The sequence below is a fragment of the Ictidomys tridecemlineatus genome, chromosome 11 (assembly GCF_052094955.1).
Source record: "Ictidomys tridecemlineatus isolate mIctTri1 chromosome 11, mIctTri1.hap1, whole genome shotgun sequence".
NCBI classification, from domain to species: Eukaryota; Metazoa; Chordata; class Mammalia; order Rodentia; family Sciuridae; genus Ictidomys; species Ictidomys tridecemlineatus.
This window is the reverse complement of record NC_135487.1, coordinates 69,145,799-69,161,131: the sequence shown is the minus strand read 5'-3', so window position 1 is coordinate 69,161,131 and position 15,333 is coordinate 69,145,799. Positions and strand designations below refer to the sequence as shown.

Sequence of the window (15,333 nt, the reverse complement as noted above, 5' to 3'; positions counted from 1 at the left end):
TTGTTTATTTGGAACTGAGAACTTAAATGGGTCTTTGAATGATATTTCATTACCAGACTCTGGATGTGAATGCAGTAGTCGTGTCCTCTTTCACATCCAGGTACCTTAGCACTGAGAATTGAATCAGTACATATAGGAAATTGTGCTCTGGTTCTTTAAAAATGTGTAATCTTATATTGCAACTTGTAGTTTTATGTGATCTGAAGTCCACTTAAATCCAATTTGAAGCGCAAATACAAATTTAATATGAGAAAAATAATGAATTCAATAGTTTTTCTTTCATAACTAAGGGTATCATTAGACGACTGACCTTCCCTCTTCCGTACTTTCATCTCTTGAAGGCTTTGTCAGCCTTCTCTGGTTTCAGGCTTTATACCACTTATTTTTCCTTTCCATCCCTGATTTCACATATGAATGTCTTCTAAAATACTGAAATCAAAATCTTTAAGCTTTAATTAGAGGATCACAACCATGTCAGAGTTTCAAATATCAGCCAGAAGAGGAACAAGGATATGAAAAGAGAGATAAATGATTTTAAATTTGGTTAACATTTAATGAATATTTATACTTTCTAAGTGCTAGGTACTGTGCTTATCACTTTACATATATTGTCTCATTTAATCCTCAAAATGACTCTATGAAAATGTCAGTAGTGGTGTTATTCCTATTTTACTGATGAGAAGACAGGTTTAGAGAGATTAAGCAACAAGGATTTCAATCCCAGTGAGTCTTAAATATTAAATCAGGACATTAAAATGGGAGAAAAGAATTTTCAGAAACAGTTTAAAGGCTTTGATTATTTAGAAAAGCAATTCTTCATCTAAAATTCCCTACCTCTTTGAGTCAAACTTTATTTTTCTAGCTATAGGCAAAACACACACACACACACACACACACTTTTTTCTCTTGATTTGAGCACTTAACTCATAAATTTGTATGTCTAACAGTTAAGAGTAAATATGTATTATCCATAAACATTTTACTTAAATAAATTTCACAGTGATGATGGTTACAAATTAAGACTCGAAAAAGTCATTGAAACTTTGTTGGGCATATATATATATATATATATATATATATATATATATATTAAGCTAACATATATTTTGATTCTCCTCTTCCCTCTTTAGGGTCAATCAGGTGACCCAGGACCCAAAGGACCAATTGGCCCCCCAGGACCAGAGGTAAAATACTGATGGAAAGATAATGAAATTGAAACAATAATGGTGGAAATTAAACAATTGATAGAATGTGTTCTATATTATATAGTAAGAAATTTTTTTCTAAAGTTTAACTCTATAAAAAGTTTAGAGTAAATTGTGTTCTATTAATTCAGGAGATACCCAACAGTGATGAGTGCTCCTAATAAAATAGTTATCCCTTATCTTAAATTTGTGAAATCAGAAGTATTTTACATCTTGTTTTTTTTTCAAATTTTGGAATACTTACATATTAATAATGAGATATCTTGGGAATAGAAACCAAATCTGAACACAAAATTCGTTTTTGTTTCTTATATACTTTATACACATAGTTCAAAGATAACTTTATATACTTTTAATTCACATGTGTTTTGACTGTGATAGGAGATCAAGTATGAATTTTCCAATTGTTGTACCATTGTTGGCTCTCCAGAAGTTTCATATTTTGGAATATTTCATATTTTAGATTTTTATATTAGAAATGTTTGACCTATATTAGCCACATTTTCATCCTGATCATTCCATAGCAGATGTATTTGTTCCACAAAGCCATCTATTAATAACACATACTTGTAGCATGAAATCAAATTCTGGGACATAAATTCAATTTTAATATTAGTGCAGAATTCTTCTAATTCTTGTTATATATGCATGTCACTTGTATCTCATATTTTAGAATAAACATAATTAAGTCTGCACTACATATATCAAATTTGCTTGTATATTCTTTAAAATTTGGACTTTGGTTTTATGCTTGACATAGAACAGCTTTCTTTTCTGTAAGTCTGCATAGATTGTGAGCTTTTGAGATAAAACATTTGAACTTTTTAAAATCTATTACGTGAGATAAAGCTTCTGAACCTTACCCTAGTCTTGGGTATACATACCAAAATATACACACGTGCATGCACATACATACACATCTAATTCAGACTAGTTGCAGTAGTAAAACTAAGGACATGAGTTGGCTTCAGAATAAGTAAATGAGAGTAGTGTCCCAATAGTGGCAAAACAGTAGGCAATTTCAAGGATAGTTACAGACTGATGCCTTCTCCCTCTCTTTGTAAAAGATGAAATCCACTACTTATTCCATCACTGTTTGGGGAGACTTACTAACTTCTTTAACTAATTAATGTCCTTATTTCTAATTTAAAAATACCTTCCATAATGAAAGTTCAAAAATCTAAAAACTACATTATACCTACTTTTATTGATAAAAAGGTAATAGGAAGTAAAACACAGTAGCATGTTAATGTCATCATTCTGAGATGGAGGAAATTGTCTTCAGAATAATAAAAATTTATCTCTTTATAAGAACCTACATTCTTTCATTTTAAGCACTTTTAATGAAAACTCTTCTTAAATAAATAACATTTGCCTGTCTTCTCATACTAAAGATACAGAATCTAATTTAACTTTATTTTAAAAGGTTATCATAATGACTGTGAATTGCTAAGTTAAACTACAGTTACAAGTGGTATATGCCCTAGGAAGGACTGTGTTGATTCCTGGTTTTCTCTGATTTGGGGCTGTTTTCTTCTTTCACATAAAGCTTGATTAAGGATATATGAACTATGTTTTCACTTGCTTCTTGGTCTTACAAACATGTTTCTTTCTTCTCTGTATCCTTTGAAACGTTAGGATCTGCCATCAAAATTTAAAACATTGTCTCCATGATTTTGTTTCTGCACTACTAATAAAAGATCTTGAGCCCCACCTTGTCAGACTGTACTCTATACAATTCTTCAGCTTCACCTGTGTTTTCATAGACCTGAAGATATAATCTGTTCTCTTTCATGAATTAGTATGAGATTGTTTGGGGGAACAAGACCTAATCCAAGGAATATGACTTCTTCTAACTCATAAAAATAGAACACAGGCAACCATATATGAGGCAATACATTTATCCCAACTTTCTCAGCCTTAGGCTTTTAATAGATTTGCAGGTCCAAAAATTTAATGTAATATGTTTAATAGAAAATCAAAGGTATAAGTTTCTACTTGAATAGTGGGTGAATTTTTTCAGGTAAATTATGTATTGTGCTAAATTTAGATTTTATCTTGTAGGCATTGACCAAAGTTTTCTAAGCAAATGAATAGAAGTATGAGACTTGTGCTTCGTGAGACATATATATGATAGCCAGAAGGATAATAAAGGAGGGAGGAGAAACCAGGAAACCAGGAAAAAAAGTATATAGAAACCAAAGACCTGACACTAAGAAGAGTAGATTAGAGATACATATTAGATAATCATCTACATAGAGATTAGATGAAGTAATTGTAATAGATGAAATTGTTTCAGGAAAGTTCTTGATACTAGGTATGAAAATATTATATCTGGACACTCACACCCAGAAGGCTTCAGTTTTAAGTTGGTAATAAAAGGGCAATAAAATAAATTTTGGCAACTGGAAAGCATACTCCTAAGTAATTCATATATTGGAAAGAGAGGAAAACCAAATCACAAAGGAAATTTTAAAACACATAGAACTGAATGAGTACAAATCACTGTAAAAATTTGTGTGTTGCACCTAAATCAACACTTAGAGGGAAATTCATAGACAAATTTATGACAAGCAAGAAAGATTAAAAACAATAATAAGTTACGCTGACCATAAGTGTGGGGATTTGTTTCAAAGGGAGAATGAGGTTGAAAGACAACAAATAGGATAGGTTCTGTGTTTTTGCAAGTAGGACACTTAAGTCCCAGAATATAATATAATATGATGGAGGGAGAATCTTGAGGACTTCTGTGAAAACTAAGTAGAGGAATGAGTGAGGGCTTATAAAATATTTCTGAATTGTGTTAAGGTTGAGACTTTTTTCCAAAATGTGGCCAAAAATTCTTGTACATTTTATTAAAGATGGATTTTGATTTAAACTCCAAATTCCTATTAGCCATAGCAATGAAATACATCAGCTATATGATTCTCCTCTCACTTGGATAATAGCATGTTCATTGTTCAAAAGGAGGATAGCAATACATGACATTAAGTCTCTGTGATTTTCGTTTGTCAGTATAGATTGACATACTACCAAACTATAATTCAATAAAAGTAATTTTATTAGGAGTCAAAATTATGAAGTTTAGGTATATACTCCTATGACAGTTTTTGTTAATTATCTGGCAATAAAATATTTAAATTAAAATCTAAAAAATAATACAGTATTTTAGATTTAATATATTTTGAATGTAAGTTGAGGAATTAGCCTGAGTGTCATAAACTCTATCCTTTTCTTCATTTTTAAAATGAAACTATTAATAGTACCAACCTCATAAAGTTGATGTTTTATACACATTAATACATGTAAAACACTTCAGTATCTGGTTAATAGGAAGCACTCAATAAATATTAGCTACCACCATCACTGTCATAAATGTAGGACAAAGGAACTGTCTGTACCCATGACAAGTTTCAGAAAGCCTGGTTGGTTCAAGATGAAAATCATGCCAGTGTAACTGGAGTAAATGAAATCAAAAGTTATCTATAGTGAAATTGGAAATGTTTATGGGGTATATCATGTAGTACTTTGCAGAAAATAAGGAGAAACTGGATTTTGTTTTAAGTGCAATAGGAAAACATTGAAGCTTTAACATGCAGTAGTATGATCTGACTTGATTTCAATTTTAGAAGGTTATTTTTACTGTTGTGTAGATATGAGAGAATGAGGAGAAAGAATGCTGAAAGCACTTTGAAAAGAGATGATTTAAAGATATTATTTTAGTTTTCTGGGTACAACATGATAATATCTTGCAATAATGTTGTAGAAATAGAGAATGAGCTTATTTAGAAAAATGGTAATTTCAATTTTAGACAATAAAGCCATGTAGCTTTAGAATTATGTTTTTCTATCTTTACCATTCTTTGTTATCACCTATCTGAGGAACTTAAAACAAAATAAAGATGCTCAGGGTCAATCCCAGTAGTGCTGAATCAGAATTACTTGGAGGTACTCCTTAGTGGTTAACAGTAACAATAAAGAACTACATTTTAACTTTCGATTCTTTTTTTTCTTTTTTTGCACTCTTTTATTGGGCTTAAGAGTGCTTAGTATATAGTAAATTCTTTTTTATTGATTTAAAAAAATAAATGTCAGCAGAATGCATTTCAATTCTTATTACACATATACAGCACAATTTTTCATACCTCTGGTTGTATATAAAGTATGTTGACACCAATTCGTGTCTTTATACATGTACTTTGGATAATGATGTCTATCACATTTCACCATCCTTGCTACCCCCCTGCCCCATCCCATTCCCTCCCACCCCTCTGCCCTATCTAGAGTTCATCTATTGCTCCCATGCTTCACCTCCCTAACCCACTATGAATCAGTCTCCTTATATCAGAGAAAACATTCGGCATTTGTTTTTCTGGGATTGGCTAACTTCACTTAGCATTATCTTCTCCAATGCCATCCATTTACCTGCAAATGCCATGACTTTATTCTCTTTTATTGCTGAGTGATATTCAATTGTGTATATATGCCACATTTAAAAAATTCATTCATCTATTGAAGGGCATCTAGGTTGGTTCCATAGTTTAGCTATTGTGAATTGCACTGGTATAAACATTGATGTGGCTGTGTCCCTTAATATGCTATTTTTTTAAGTCCTTTGGGTATAGACTGAGGAGAGGGATAGCTGGGTCAAATGGTGGTTCCATTCCCAGATTTCCAAGAAATCTCCATACTGCTTTCCATATTGGCTGCACCAATTTGCAGTCCCACCAGCAATGTATGAGTGTACCTTTGGCCCCACATCCTCGCCAACGCTTATTATTATTTGTCTTCATAATAGCTACCATTCTGACTGTGGTGAGATGATATCTTAGAGCAGTTTTGATTTGCATTTCTCTAATTTCTAGAGATCATGAACATTTTTTCATATATTTGTTGATTGATTGTATATCCTCTTCTGAGAATATCTGTTCATGTCCTTGGCCCATTTATTGATTGGGTTTTTTTTTAGTGCTTAACTTTTTGAGTTCTTTATATACCTTAGAGATTAGTGTTCTATCTAATGTGTGAAGGGTAAAAGTTTGCTCCCAGCATGTAGGCTCTCTATTTACCTCACAGATTGTGTCTTTTGCTGAAATGAAAATTTTTAGTTGAATCCATCCCATTTATTGATTCTTGGTTTTATTTGTTTTTATTTTTATTGTTGGTTCAAAACATTACATAGTTCTTTATATATCATATTTCACACTTTGATTCAAGTGGGTTATGAACTCCCATTTTTACCCCGTATACAGATTGCAGAATCACATCAGTTACACTTCCATTGATTTACATATTGCCATACTCGTGTCTGTTGTATTCTGCTGCTTTTACTATCCTCTACTGTCCCCCCTCCCCTCCTCTCCCCTCCCCTCTTCTCTCTCTACCCCCTCTACTGTAATTCATTTCTCCCCCTTGTATTATTTTTCCCTTACCCCTCACTTCCTCTTGTATGTAATTTTGTATAACCCTGAGGGTCTCCTTCCATTTCCATGTAATTTCCCTTCTCTCTCCCTTTCCCTCCCACCTCTCATCCCTGTTTAATGTTAATCTTCTTCTCATGCTCTTCATCCCTACTCTGTTCTTAGTTACTCTCCTTATATCAAAGAAGACATTTGGCATTTGTTTTTTAGGGATTGGCTAGCTTCACTTAGCATAATCTGCTCTAATGCCATCCATTTCCCTCCAAATTCTATGATTTTGTCACTTTTTAATGCAGAGTAATACTCCAATTGTGTATAAACTCAAAATGGATCAAGGAGCTTGATATCAAATCAGAGACACGGCATTTGATAGAAGAAAAAGTTGTCTACGATCTACATACTGTGGGGTCGAGCTCCAAATTCCTCAATAGGACACCCATAGCCCAAGAGTTAATAACTAGAATCAACAAATGGGACTTACTCAAACTAAAAAGTTTTTTCTCAGCAAAAGAAACAATAAGAGAGGTAAATAGGGAGCCTACATCCTGGGAACAAATCTTTACTCCTCACACTTCAGATAGAGCCCTAATATCCAGAGTATACAAAGAACTCAAAAAATTAGACAATAAGATAACAAATAACCCCATCAACAAATGGGCCAAGGACCTGAACAGACACTTCTCAGAGGAGGATATACAATCAATCAACAAGTACATGAAAAAATGCTCACCATCTCTAGCAGTCAGAGAAATGCAAATCAAAACCACCCTAAGATACCATCTCACTCCAGTAAGATTGGCAGCCATTATGAAGTCAAACAACAACAAGTGCTGACGAGGATGTAGGGAAAAGGGTACACTTGTACATTGTTGGTGGGACTGCAAATTGGTGCAGCCAATTTGGAAAGCAGTATGGAGATTTCTTGGAAAGCTGGGAATGGAACCACCATTTGACCCAGCTATTGCCCTTCTTGGTCTATTCCCTAAAGACCTAAAAAGAGCATGCTACAGGGACACTGTTACATCGATGTTCATAGCAGCACAATTCACAATAGCAAGACTGTGGAACCAACCTAGATGCCCTTCAATAGACAAATGGATAAAAACAATGTGGCATTTATTGATTCTTGGTTTTAATTCTTGTGCAATAAGAGTCTTATTAAGGAAGTTGGGGCCTAATCCCATATGATTAAGATTAGGGCCTACTTTTTCTTCCATTGGATGCAGAGTCTCTGGTTTAATTCCTAGTTCCTTGATCCACTTTGAGTTGAGTTTTGTGCATGGTGAGAGATAGGGGGTTAATTTCATTTTGTTGCATCTGGATTTCCATTTTCCCAGCACCATTTGTTAAACAGGCTACCTTTTCTCCAATACATGTTTTTCCATTTTTGTCTAATGAAAGATAACTGTAGTTATGTGGGTTAGTCTCTGTGTAACTAGTAAATGAATTCAGCAAAGTAGCAGGATGTAAAATCAACACCCATAAATCAAAAACATTTCTGTATATCAGTGACAAATCCTCTGAGAATGAAATGAGGAAAACTACCCCATTTACAATAGCCTCAAAAAAATAGTTAGGAATCAACTTAAAGAAAGAGGTGAAAGATCTATACAATGAAAACTACAGGACACTAATGAAAGAAATCAAACTTTCTATTCTTAGTAGCAGAAGGACCTTTTCCAACAGATATAAAGTGTTTTCAAACAATTAATATGTGTTTTAGGTAGTTTTTTTGCTGCTCTGATTAAAAGACCTGACAAGAACAATTTTAGAGTAGGAAAATTCTATTTGGGGCTCAGGGTTTCAGAGGTTTCAGTCTATAGAGGGAAGTCTCCTTTCCTTGGGGCTGGAGATGAGGCAGGCAAAACATCATGGTGGAATACCGTGACAGAGGGAAGCAGCTCATATGATGATCAGGAAGCAGAGGAAGACTTCACTCACCAGACACAAAATTTATACCCCAAAGACATGCCCCAGTGATCTAACTCCTCCAACCACAGCCTATCTACCTTCAGTTAACACTCAGTTAATCCCATCAGGTGATTAATCACTGACTGGTTAAGGTTCTCATAAACCAATCATTTCTTTTCTGAACCTTCTTACATTGTCTCACACTGTATGTCTGGAAGAAGAAGTCATAACATTCTCCTACTATGCCTAAAATTCTCTAATTTTGTGTCTTAGTAACCTTGGAAAATTATATTACCAAAGAAGTACAGCATGGCACAGACATAGAATTCTCTAAATGTTTTTAGTATAAAATAACAAAAGAAAATCACTAATAAGCTTTGTTAGGAAATTTTTACAGTTAACATTTAATTTGTAACAGCAGCTGGAATATAGAAGAAAGAGAGTTGCATAACCCTTGGAGTACAAAGTGAATTTGACCTCATATCAGGCTTATAATACCAATATCATAGGAAGAAGCCTGAGTTAACAAGGTAAAAAGAGCAACAACTAAGAAAAATAGTCTAACAGAAGGGGAAAGAGTTAATCTGAGTTACCCCAGTGAAATATTTATATATTTTGATAAGATTTGTAGTCCTAGAATATTTTTCTTCCATTTGAATGGATGATTGTTTATATACAAGTACCACATTGTTTTAATACTAATAGCTTTATGGTATGTTTAGTGTCTAGAAAGCCTGTAAATCCTCTTAGTTTTCTTTTTTAGTGTTTTCCTAGCCATGCTTGTATTCTCTTTATTTCTATATAAATTTTGACATTGATCTATTTAGCTTCATTTAAAATATTATTCAATATTATTAAATAAAATATTACTAGTAAATACTATTTCATTCACTTAAACTCACATTTATAAACTAAGAAAACATTTGATATTTTTATGATGCTGAGTCATCCTCTCCAAGAACAACAAATATTATTTGTGTTTTTCAGAAATATTTAAAATTTTTCCTCATAGACGTTTTGCATATTTCTTGTTAAATTTTTTCCTGTTTTATCTTTTCATGGCTACTTTAAGTACAGTTTCTCTGCCATTATAATTCTCCAACAGGTTTTTGTTTATGTATATGAATACTATTGATTTCTCAATGCCAATTTTATATACTACTACTTTAGTGTTTTTCCTTTAAATTAATTTTACTATTAATTTTTAGAGTTTCCTAAGCTTGCTATCATTTTTTTTTTAAGAGAGAGGAGAGGGGAGAGAGAGAGAGAGAGAGAGAGAGAGAGAGAGAGAGAGAGAGAGAGAGAGAGAGAATTTATTTATTTATTTATTTTAGTTTTCGGCAGACACAACATCTTTGTTTGTATGTGGTGCTGAGAATCGAACCCAGGCCGCACGCATGCCAGGCGAGCGCGCTACCCCTTGAGCCACATCCGCAGCCCCCTTGCTATCATTTTTCAAATAGAGATAATTTTATATATTCTTTCCTAATTCTAACATTTCTAACTTAATTCTCCTGAATAATTGCATTGCTCTCTAGTAGAGAGTTAAGAGAGTTGGAAGTAGTGAGCATTTTGAGCCTTCTCCTGATCTTAATGGAAATATAGAGATTTCTCGTGAAGTAAATGCTGGAACTAAGATTAAAATATGCATATATTTTATTGTGGTAAACATAAATCTATCAATTCCTATTTTCTTATTTTTTTAGAAATCAGGAATGATTGATACATTTTATTAAATAAATAAACATCTATTAATAAATATTTATAAATTTTAACAAATAAATATTTAACAAAATGTATCAACCAATTCTTATTTTTTTAAAAAATAACACATATACTTATGTAGTTCCAATACCTATAATTATATATTATTTCTTTTTTTAGATCTATTATATAGTTCCAACATCTATAATTATGTTTCTCTTTATTTTTAGATCTATTTATATGTCATGTTACATTAATAGGTTTTCTTTTGACCCAGCTTCAAAATATTGAATATATTGTATTTACCCTTGGTTCCATCATCCCCTACCAAAGTGACACATTTTTACCATTGACAAACCTATATTTATAAATTATAATAGCCCAAAGTCCATACATTACATTAGGGTTTGTTCTCTTTTTTACCGCATGTAGATTTATTTTTTAATTCATTCTTGTTTGTTATCTATGACAGTAGAATGTATTTTGAATATTGTACATATAAGAAGTACAACTTCCCATTCTTCTGGTTGTACATGATATAGAATTACATTGGTTGTGTATTTATATATGAACATAGGAAAGTAAAGTCCAATTCATTTTACTGTCTTTCCTATTCCCGTTACCCCAACCTTCACTTCATTCCCCTTGTCTAATCCAAAGTAATTCTGATTTTCCCTAACCCTTCTTATTGTGATTTAGTATCTGCATATCAGAGAAAACATTCAGCCTTTGGTTCTTTGGGATTGGTTCATTTCATTTAGCTTGTGAGTCTCTAATTCTGTCCACTTACCAGCAAATGCCATAGTTTCATTTCTCTTTATGACTGAGTAGTATTCCATTGTGTAAATGTTCCACACTTTCTTTATCCATTCATCTGTTGAAGGGCACCCAGGCTCATTCTATAGTATAGCTATTTTGAATTGAGCTGCTATAACCATTGATGTGGCTGCATCACTATAATATGCCGATTTTAGCTGGGTCAAATGGTGGTTCCATTCCAAGTTTCTGAAAAATCTCCATACTGCTTTCCACAGTGGTTGCACCAATTTGTAGTCCCATCAGCAATGTATGAGTGTGCCTTTTCTTCATATCCTCTCCAAATCTAATGTTATTTGTATTCTTTGTTATTGCCATTCTGACTGGAGTGAGAAGGAATCTACGTATAGTTTTAATTTGCATTTCTCTAACTGCTAGAGGTGGTGAACATTTTTTCATATATTTGTTGACCTATTGTATTTCTTCTGTGAAGTGCCAGTTCAGTTCCTTGGCCCATTTGTTGATTGGCTTATTTATTTTTTTGGTGTTGAGTTTTTTGAGTTCTTCATGAATCCTGGATATTAGTGCTCTGAGGTATGTGTGGTAAAGATTTTTCACCTATTCTGTAGGTTCTCTCTTCATATTGATTATTTCCTTTGCTGAGAAGAAGCATTTTATTTTGAATCTATCCCACTCATTGATTCTTAATTTTTTTATTGGTTGTTCACAACATTACAAAGCTCTTGACATATCATATTTCATACATTAGATTGAAGTGGGTTATGAACTCCCAATTTTACCCCAAATGCAGATTGCAGAATCATGTCGGTTACACATTCACAATTTTACATAATGCCCAATTAGTAATTGTTGTGCCTTTTTGCACTTTAGGAGTCTTGTTAAGGAAGTCAGGTTCTAAGCCGATATGATAAAGATTTGAGCCTACTCTTTTCTTCTACTAGGCACAGGGTCCCTGTTTTAGTGCCTAAGTCTTTGATCCACTTTGAGTTGAGTTTTGTACAGGGTGAGATAGAAGTTTAATTTCATTTTGCTGCATATGGATTTTCAATATTCCCAGTACCAGTTGTTTAACAGGCTATCTTTTCTCCAGTGTATGTTTTTGTTGCCTTTGTGTAGTATGAGATAACTATATTTATATGAGTTTGTCTCTGTGTCTTCTGTTCTGTATCATAGGACTACATGTCTATTTTGGTGCCAGTACCATGCCATTTTTGTAACTATTGCTCTGTAATATAGCTTAAGGTCTGGTATTGTAGTGCCATCTGTTTTAATATTCTTGCTAATGGTTGCTTTGGCTATTCTGGGCCTCTTATTTTTCCAAATGAATTGCATGATTGCTTTTTCTAGTTCTATGAAGAATGTCATTGGTATTTTAGGAATTGCATTAAATGTATATAACACTTTTGGAAGCATAATAGTTTTGACAATGTTAATTCTGCCTAACCAAGAACATGGGAGAGCCTTCTATTTTTTAACATCTTCTTTAATTTCTTTCTTTAGTATACTGTATTTTTCACTGTAGAAGTTTTTCACCTTTTTTGTTAGATTGACTCCCAAATATTTTATATTTTTGAGACTATTGTGAATGGGGTAGTTTCCACGTTTCTCTTTCATTTGATTTCATCACTGATGTGTAGGAACACAATTGATTTATGAGTATCAATTTTATATTCTGCCATTTTGCTGAGTCATTTGTTAGTTCTGGAAGTTTCATGGTGGAGTTTTTTGGGTCTTCTAGATATAGAATCATGTCGTCTGCAAATAGGGACAGTTTGAGTTCTTTTCCTTTTAAATTTGGATCCCTTTAATTTCTTTCTTCCGTATAATTGCTCTGACTAGGGTTTCAAGAACAATGTTTAGTAGAAGTAGTGAAAGAGGGCACCCTTGTCTTTTCCAATTTTTAGAGGGAATTCTTTCAATTTTTCTCAATTTAGAATGATCTTGGCCTTAAGTTTAGCATATATAACTTTTGCAATGTTGAGGTATGTCCCTACTATCCCTAGTTTTTCTAGGGTTTTGAACATGAAAGAGTAGGGTGCTGCATTTTATCAAGTTATTTTTCCACATCTAGTAAGATGATCATGTGATTATTGTCTTTTAAGTCAATTGATATGATAAATTATGTTTATTGATTTCCTTATGTTGAACCAACCTTCCATTCCTAGGATGAATCCCACTTGGTCTTGGTATACTATCTTTTAAATATGTTTTTATGCTATTTGCCAGAATTTTATTACGAATTTTTGCATCTATGTTCATCAGCAATATTGGTCTGAAGTTTTCTCTCCTTTTATTTTATCATTGATTGTCTTTGTTTTTGGTATCAGGGTGATACTAGCCTCATAGAATGAGTTTAGAAGGATTCTCTCCTTTTCTGTTTCATGGAATAATTTGAGAAGTATTGGTGTTAATTCTTCTTTGAAGGTCTGGTAGAATGGGGCTGAAAATCTATCTGGTCCTGGGTTTTTCTTAGTTGGTAGGCTTTTGATGGAAATCCATTTAATATTAAAATTGATCTGTTTATATTGTCTATGTCTTCCTCTTTCAGTTTAGCTAGGTCATATATCTCTAGAAATTTGTCAATGTCTTCAAGATTTTCTATTTTATTAGAGTATAATTTTCAAAATATTTTCTGAATATCTTTAGCATTTCAGTAATGTCTATCATGTTTCCTTTTTCATCATGAATTTTAGTAATTTGAATTTTCTCATTCTCTTCATTAGCATGGCTAAGGATTTACCAATTTCTTTATTTTTTCAAAAATAATTTTTTGATTTTTCAATTTTTTGAATGGTTTCTTTTGTTTCAATTTTATTGATTTCAGCTCTGATTTAATTATTTCTTGTCTTCTGTGTTTGGTGTTGATTTGTTCTTCTTTTTCTAGGGCCTTGGTGATTTTCTATTCTTTTAATGAGTGAGCTCAATGCTATGAACTTTCCTCTTAGAACTGCCTTCATAGTATCTCAGAGATTTTGATATGTTATGTTGCTATTCTCACTCATCTCATTTTCATTGTTTACTCCATAGTACATAGTTTCCAGGTATTGGAGTAGCTTCTGTTTTTATTTTATCATTGATTTATAATTTCATTTCATTGTGATCTGATAGAATACAGGATAGTATCTCTATTTTTTTTATATTTCCTAAGATTGCTTTGTGGCCTAACTTATGATATATTTTAGAGAAGGATTTATATGCTGCTGAGAAAAAAGTGTTTTTGCTCATTGATGGAGAAAATATTCTATATATGTGTATTAAGTCTAAATTATTGATTGTATTATTTAGTCCTAAAGTTTTTTTGTTAAGTTTTTGTTTGGAGGATATATCCAGTAGTGAGAGGAGTGTGTTAAAGTCACCCAGTATTATTGTGTTATGGTCTATTTGACTCTCTAACTTGAGAAGAGTTTGTTTGATGAATGTAGATGCTCCATTGTTTGGGGCATAAATATTTATGATTGTTACGTCTTGTTGATATAATCCTTTAAGGTAGTATGAAATATCCTTCTTTGTCCCTTCTGATTAAACTTTGGCTTGAAGTCCACTTTATTTGACATGAGGATAGAAACCTCTACTTGTTTACAAGATCCATGTGAGTGATATGTTTTTTCCCATCCTTTCACCTTCAGTGTAGATGAATTTGCATATGAGGTGAGTCTTTTGGAGACAGCATATTGTTGAGTCTTGTTTTTTAATCCAATCTGTTAGTCTGTGTTTTTTAATTGATGAGTTTAGACCTTTTACATTCAAAGTTATTATGGAGATATGATTTGTATTCCCAGTCATTTTGGTTTATTACTGGGTTTTTTAGAGAGAGAGGAAAAAAATTTAAATATTTATTTATTTATTTTTAGTTTTTGGTGGACACAACATTTTTATTTTATTTTTTATGTGGTGTTGAGGATTGAACCCAGCGCCCCGCTCATGCCAGGCAAGCACGCTACCGCTTGAGCCACATTCCCAGCCCCTATTACTAGGTTTTAATTTGAATTAGTTTCTCCTTTGATTGAGTATTCCTTTAGTGTAGTAATTCCCTTTACTGGTTTTCATTTTTATTTTTCATTTCTTCTTCATGAAATACTTTGCTGAGAATGTTCTGTAGTGCATGGTTTCTAGTTGTGAATTCTTTTGGGGGGAGGGTGGGTACCAAGGATTGAACTCAGGGGAACTCAACCACTGATCTATATCCCCAGACCTATTTTTTGTATTTTATTTATAGACAGAGTCTTATTGAGTTGCTTTAATGCTTCACTATTGCTGAGACTGGCTTTGAACTCATGATCCTCCTGCCTCAGCCTCCGAGCTATTGGTATTACATG

The 15,333-nt window shown here is 32.8% G+C and overlaps 1 protein-coding gene across 4 annotated transcripts in view; it reads left to right on the top strand.

Annotated features, from left to right (window-relative positions):
• Positions 1 to 15,333, top strand: part of Col24a1 (collagen type XXIV alpha 1 chain) — a 378,847-nt gene that overhangs the window by 126,142 nt on the left and 237,372 nt on the right. For all 4 annotated transcript variants that reach the window (XR_013427880.1, XM_078026639.1, XM_078026638.1 and 1 more), the window contains one exon: positions 1,131 to 1,184. Coding sequence is in view for 3 of the 4 variants with exons in the window: in XM_078026639.1 (XP_077882765.1) it covers positions 1,131 to 1,184 (54 nt within the window). In the remaining variant the exon portion in view is untranslated. The remainder of the gene's footprint in view (positions 1 to 1,130; positions 1,185 to 15,333) is intronic.